General features: G+C 40.6%; 1 protein-coding gene across 1 annotated transcript in view; it reads left to right on the forward strand.

Moving 5' to 3' along the window:
- col8a2 (collagen, type VIII, alpha 2) overlaps nt 1-7180 on the forward strand; it is a 54253-nt gene extending 47073 nt beyond the window's left edge. Inside the window, exon 3 of the mRNA XM_055058817.1 lies at nt 665-7180. Within this exon, the coding sequence (XP_054914792.1) occupies nt 665-2559 (1895 nt within the window). The 3' untranslated portion in view covers nt 2560-7180. The remainder of the gene's footprint in view (nt 1-664) is intronic.
- The last annotated feature ends 345 nt before the right edge of the window (nt 7181-7525 follow it).

Raw genomic sequence — 7525 nt, forward strand, 5'->3', positions numbered from 1 at the left:
AGCTTTTGTTTAACATCATTTGCTAAATTACTGTTTTTTGGTATACTTTCTAGTTACTTATAAAATGTGTTTGATGTCATGTTTCGTATTTCATAAGTACAAATGGCTGCAAGACTTATGCAGTACCAGCAGAGGGCAGTAAAAGCTCCAAGTTACATGTTGAATATCAGAGCTAAAGTTCTAGTGATTGTTGTACTGAAATGCACTTCAACAGTCTAATGTCAAATTCTCAATCGAAAAGGTCCCTTCTGATATTATATCTGAAATACTTTTGTATTTTTAATGTTCCTATTAAGACTTCAGCTTCTTTATATGAATTGTGCTCATTTTTCCCAAATATTATTCCAGAATTTGTTTGCAATCAATTAATTCATATTATATTAATGAATCTATTTCTTGCCAGTTGTTGTATATGTATGAAAAAGAAAACAATATAACGATTGTTGCAAATACTTAATTTAATATGAACATAGCAACATGGTGTCAGCAGATGTGTGATTTCTAAAACAGTTATTGTAACAACAATATTAGCATGATAAACGTACTGTAAAAGAGAGCTGCAAGCAAGATTACTCTGTGGAATAACTTAAGTGGCTTTAATTCTTTGCGAAATAAAAAGAGGGAAAGCAATAATTACTCTAACTACTTGATTTTTGCTTTCTAGATATGCCACCTATGATGAAAGGGGAACCAGGTCCTCAAGGGAAACCTGGACCAAGAGGCCCTGCTGGGCCACCAGGATTACCAGGAAAGCCTGGGATGGGAAAACCAGGTCTCAATGGACAACCAGGGCCTCAGGGACCTCCAGGGTTTACAGGAATTGGTAAGCCTGGACTCCCAGGTCTCCCAGGAAAGATTGGGCCAAATGGAATGCCAGGAGTTAATGGCGAGGTTGGACCTCGTGGTGAGCCAGGACCCCGTGGACTTCCTGGGCCCCCTGGTGTCCCAGGCCCTGCTGGTTTGTCACTGAATGGGAAACCTGGACTCCCAGGTATCAGAGGTCCTCCTGGAGCTCGGGGTGAGCCAGGATTAAAAGGTATTTCTGGCCCACCAGGTGAACGTGGACATAAGGGTGAGAATGGTAATGGGAAACCAGGAATTCCAGGTATCAGGGGGCCACCAGGTCTAAAAGGCAGTACAGGACCCCCTGGTTTTCCAGGTATTGGCAAACCAGGACAGAAAGGTTTACCAGGACCACCTGGACTTAAAGGTGATGAAGGACTGCCAGGCAAACTAGGAGAACCAGGACAGCCTGGGCCACCAGGTCTACAAGGTCTTCCTGGGCCAGCTGGGTTGGGAAAGCCTGGTCTAGATGGACTTCCAGGAACACCGGGTCCTGTGGGTCCTAAAGGTGAACAAGGGACTCGAGGAACTCCTGGAACTCCTGGTGCACCTGGCTATGGAAAACCTGGTGTAAATGGGCCAAAAGGAGAAAAGGGTCATGGTGGATTTCCAGGTCTCCCTGGGGACAAGGGAGAACAAGGAATCGTTGGTCCAATTGGGGTGCCAGGTCTTGATGGACAACCAGGACCACAAGGCGTTCAAGGTCCAATGGGACTTCCAGGAAAACATGGAATGCCAGGGCAGAAAGGAGAGCTAGGACCCAAGGGACCCCCAGGATTGCCTGGACTCAAAGGTGACCAAGGCCTCAGTGGTATCCCTGGGCGACCTGGTTTCCCAGGGGAAAAGGGCATCCCTGGACCTAATGGTCCTATTGGTAAACCAGGCCCTAAAGGTGAGTCAGGGCAAATTGGCCAACCTGGGAATCCAGGGTTGACAGGTTCTCCAGGGCCTAAAGGTGAAGTAGGCTTTATAGGGACTCCAGGCCCCAGAGGCCAGTCAGGAATTCCTGGTCTCCAAGGACCTATGGGTCCTATGGGCCCACAGGGTGCCCCTGGACCACGGGGAGAAGCTGGACTTCCAGGGCCTCCAGGGTTAGGCAAACTGGGTGACAAGGGAGCAATGGGTCCACAAGGTCCACCAGGAAAACCAGGGCCTTCTGGGCTTAATGGTATGCCTGGTCCACCTGGTCCTCCTGGCCCTCCTGGCCTTCCTGGAAATGGCCAAACTGTTGCTGCAGGGGTCACTGATGCAGGACTAGGTGGCGAAGAAGTACCTGGGGACAGGAAGGGTCCTGCATACACTCAAGTTCTCTCTGCCTCACTAGCACCAGCGTTCACTGCTATTCTCACCACACCATTCCCACCTTCTGCCCTGCCAATCAAATTTGATAGGACCCTGTATAATGGACAAAATGCTTACAGCACTTCTACTGGCATCTTCACTGCTCCTTTATCTGGCGTCTACTACTTTGCATACCACATGCACGTGAAGGGAACTAGCCTGTGGGTGGCTTTGTACAAGAACAATGTGCCAGCCACTTATACCTACGATGAATACAAGAAAGGCTACATGGACCAAGCATCTGGCAGTGCAGTCCTAGAGCTTAAAGAAGGTGATGAGGTATGGGTTCAAATGCCCTCTGATCAAGCAAATGGCCTTTACTCCACTGAGTACATCCACTCCTCCTTTTCAGGATTCCTGCTCTGTCCCACATAACCTTTTCTTCTTCTTCAAAAAAGTTCCTATATTTGTGACTCAGTTCAGCCCTATACCCCAGACACCTGCAGCCATAATAGAAATATAAAAAACCCATAACATGTTAAAAAAAATTACTACAATCACATTATTTTTCTCACCTCCAACAGTCCCAGTTTGAAAAAAAATTAAAAATTGTGAATTCAATATGAAATGTTAAAAGGCAGGGGAAGGATTGTCATACTGTGTTCTTTTAATGTCCTTCAAATGTATGTTTCGGGTTATATTTTGTGATGGTTTTAGCCTATATTAATTTTAATTATTATATTGTCATATTTTGTTGTTATTTGAACCTTGTCATCAGTATCGCTTTTGTCTGTTGGATTTAGACTTGTAAGTGCCTTACACGTAGCGAGTGCGTAACGGACCTTCCCGTGTGACTGCACATACTGCCAGACAATATGGTCGTCAGAACGTGGGACGGGAGGGAGACACGTTTCCAGACATGCAGTCGCTTCTGCGTGTGTAATTTAAATAATTATTTGAAAAAAAACAACAAAAAAAAAAAAAAAAGAAAAGCCTGCACAAAGAGTAACACTTCAACACAAGATCACAGTTTTTTCTGTGAAAAGAAATCAAGGCATTTGGTCCTCCAACACTTTTAGTTTGCCCAAATTCTAAATTTCTCAAGAGAAAAGTATACTTTATTATTTGTTGGTATATGAACGTATTGGGTGCTATTTTGTTTCTTTGTTTTTTTTTTTTGTTTTTTTTTTTTTAAGTTTGAGACCATTTAGGATGTGAATAGAGTCTGTATTTACATGCAGTAAGAAATGTATCACAAAAGCATCTGCAAATGGACAGTAAAGACTGTCTACTGTTAGATTAGCTTCGATTGATTTCTCTTTTTCATTTGCACTGTCTTATTGCACCAGAGATTTCGTTTTCTCCCAATACTCAATCGTTCATACATCGTTCATAGAACTAACAATTCTACATCACTTAGCTGTTCAAAACACAATGCCAGAAACGTCCCTTTCTTCTTATTAGAGAAAAAATATGTGAATATGGTAAAAGCTTGAGTGTATTCCTGAACTGGAAATGCTGATAAAATTCAAACTAAATGCCTGTGACTATGCCACCCGTGAATTTTGGCACTTCTAGCAAACATATGTACAGAGGCTTAACACTGTAAACTGGGGTTTTCAGAAAAAAAAAGTTCTTTAGATTGACCGTGCTTCCTTAAAAGCTAAAATAAGAAAAATGTTGTGATTTTTTTTTTTTACCTCTTCAACAATAAATGAATCATATAGAGGCACAGCTGCCCAATTAAAAGAAATGGTATCCAAGAACACTGCCGATTCTTTTGAAAAGATAAAAAACCCAATTGGCTATTGTCAACATTCCCGTACTTAGCCTAGTGTTATAAAATATTCAATGTCATATTTGGGCGTTATTGGATAGATGCAGTTCTATTTACTATGCAATTAATAAGGAGGCAAGAGGCAAATTAATAAGGAGGCAAGAGGCAAAGATCGTATGTTTTCCATTGTTCCAAGACTGATTCCAAGATTTTAATTTGTCATAAATAATTTTCCCCAGGTTGAAAAAAAAAAAAAAAAAAAAAAAAAACATCCACACACATACACCCAAATTTTTCCTTCCTAAATTTTCACAACTCTTTTCCAAGGGCTGCAAATGGCCCCCGGGCCACACTTTTGACACCGCTGTTTCGGAGCCTTGCTATCCGTGGAGATTCCGTTTCCGTTTCCTTTCCTTTATAAAGATTAAGATGCATGTGTCACGATTTAATGGCTTCTTTTGTTGTCTTTAAAATTTTTATGACTGCCCCCTTTGTCCCATCAAATTTGCGCCACATGTAAACGGGACGTTGTGAAGTTCTCAAAAAATAAGCTTCTACAGAGTCTGATCGACTAAAAATTGTAAACTATGACAATATTGTCCCTGTATGGTTTGGCATTGGTGATATTAAAAACAATTATTTATGTACAGGGTTTTCTTAACCCTCTGAACAAAATCCAGTCAAGTTGAAGGCTGGATTTCTTCCAAATTCTTTCATCCGTAAGAGGACTATTTATTATCATGTATGTTCAGCAGCCGTCCCATCAACTTGTGATGGGTGCCGTACGTCCAAAAGTCTGAACAAATAAGGATTTTCTAAGCGAATAAGAAAAGGGACCAACAGAAGTTCACCAGTTGTGAAATACAGGTTGTGTAACATTTAACAAACCCCCAGTTTATTTCTAGAAGAGGCAGCAGGTCAGAGGTAAGAGCTCTGTTTTTGCTCACTACTGCTGGATGAAACATTGAAGATCTTCCTGTCAATAAATGCCTGGGTGTATGTGTGTGGTTGTTTTTTTTTTTTTTTTTTGGCTGTGTTACATTGTCCCCTTCAAAAGTCCGGACATGAATATTTCAATGAGCATAATAATAAACTTGAACAAGCTTATGAAGCCTTTGGAAAAGCTATGATTTTGTTAATGTTCCTCAAGAACGCTTGAGAATCGGAACATCAGAATGCTTTCAGCTCCCTCTGGGTTTTGGCAGGAATTCCACAGGAGGTTTTACATCACGAGTCTCTGCTGAGAGGAGAAAGAGAAATAGCTACTGAAATAGATGATTCATGTGACATGGAAAACAGCCAAAGCTGAAGCGAGACAGCAATGATAATATCGAGGAATATTCAAGATTAACACTGAATTTGCTGTTTTTCTACGTTTTGACTCATGCAAGAGGAATCGCGGCTTGCTGCAGCTCTGGGTTGAACCAAGTCAAACGAGAAAAGTCAACAGTTTTTGAGATGTGCCGATTTCAGCGGCTGTTAGCAAGCTAACACACACAGTGCACGGCCGGGGCAAAATTTGCTATATTTACAGTGCCTTGCAAAAGTATTCACGCCTTGAACTTTTACACTTTTGTTACCATAACCAAAACCTGCAGTGCATTTTATAGTAAAGGTTTATGTTCACCGCTTTGCAGAACCATCTATCACAGCGATTGTTTCATTCACTCTCGGGGATCCTCTACCAGCTTTTTGCACATCAAGAAATTAAAGCTCGGTGTCTGTGAACATCGACTTTCAAGTCTTGCCACGGCTTCTACATTAAAAATGGGTCTTAAAGAAAGCCTCTCCTCCCTACTCGGCTTGTTGCAGTCTGTACTAATACTTCTTATGGCTTTCTTTTTCAAGTACACTTTTTGTGGACTGCAAGGCCAGTACATGTCCTTGTCAAAAGGATTTTTGCACCTGATCTGTGGGTCTCTGCAGCTCCTCCAGAGTTACCACGCACTTCCTGGCTGTTTCTTTGACTAATCCTCTCTATGTCTGCGACCTGTCGCTTTGGGTGGGCCGCTGTCATCTTTGCAGCTGTCCCGTACTCTGTGGTGATCTTACACATTGGATTCCGCCTTCAACATATTGGATTTTGTGGTTCCAGCATAATACGTGAAAAGGTTCAAGTGATACTTTTGCAGAACACTGAGTTAAAGAGAAAAGCCTACGTCTGTTCTTTTATTTCTCTGAAATCCAACAGAATCTGCTTGCATTGCCCAAACACTTGTTACACTGAAAGAAAACAGCTTTAGACCTTAGGTAATGGAGATGTTCTTTGTGCCAAACATTGAGATCTGCAATTAAAAGGAATGTATGCTGTTAGACAGATTTTCTCCCCCCATAAATAATCCAGAATGCTGTCACTAAACAGTAACCCTTTAAGTTGCTCGAGAATAGCACTGTGAGGATGGTGCCCAATCTGTATTTTATACCAACATAATGCACTTACCCTTTCCTTTACATAGCATGAGCACACCAACAACTGCTTGTGTATCATTCAGTTCAGTTCTGTAACACATTCTAAGACTTGTTTTGTGCTGTATGTTTTTTTCTTTGTGTGTGTTTTGTTCTTTCGAACTCATCTTTGAACAAAAGAAGCGCTGATGAGAGTCATGTACGTGCTTATTGCTCTCTTTCCTTAAGTTTTTACAGACAATGTCACTTGCTTGCTGGGTTTGCATTGTGTGCAAATCATTCAACAAGTGTCAGTGAGATCCTAAAACGCAAATTATATATTTGAACTGTTTCCTTTTTGTCTATATTGAACAACAAAAAAAGAAGAAACAGAAGAAGAAGAAGAAAAACAAAGACAATCGAAAAAGAAAAAAAGAATCCCAACAGTTTGCTTCGGTTCTTTAAGGGATATTTGTTTGTTTTTATTTTCAGTAGACACAAACGGCCGTTCCCATTTGCACATAAAATTAATGGAGATGTATTTATACATTATTGATAATTTAATAGAGATGCCAAAAACTGACCACCGAAGCCTAGAACATACAAATGGTATTTAATAGCATTGACTAGTTAATAGCCTTTGTAACATGTAGTTAGCATTCTAGAGTTATTTGTGAAGGATTATTTGTGAACGTTTATTTTCTTACATGTCACGTACAATGTAGTAGTGTATGTTTTTTTTTTTTTTTTGTTATACATGACTATTGCTTGCACTCTGCAATAGAATATGGGTATAAAATGCACTCCTTTTGATTGAAAATGTTTGTCTGCTTATACAAAATCTACAGTACTTGATTGTATTGATAACACATCAATAAAAATACAGAAAAAATCCCTCTTGTCTCATGCCTTGAAATACAGCTCTTTGTGTGTAATGATTTCATATAACATAGGAGCATTTTATTACTTAATTTGAATTACTGAAATAAGTTAACTTTTTTGTGATGTTATAATACACTGAGATTGACCTGTATGAGTGAATAACACTTGTTAAGGAGCAGATTTAAAGAGTAGTATTTTTTTTTTTGTATGTGATGATTGCAGCACAAGTTGGTTTGCGGGAAGCTGTTGCAAGTAAGTAAATGGTCGCTAGAGGGAGCCACAGAGCTCTTAGCAAAGACGCAGCCAGACTCACCTGAGGGATTACTGAAGGTCCCAGGCGGATGTGGCGATAAACCT

This window comes from Poeciliopsis prolifica, unplaced genomic scaffold (genome assembly GCF_027474105.1).
Source record: "Poeciliopsis prolifica strain line A6 unplaced genomic scaffold, Auburn_PproV2 SCAFFOLD052, whole genome shotgun sequence".
NCBI classification, from domain to species: Eukaryota; Metazoa; Chordata; class Actinopteri; order Cyprinodontiformes; family Poeciliidae; genus Poeciliopsis; species Poeciliopsis prolifica.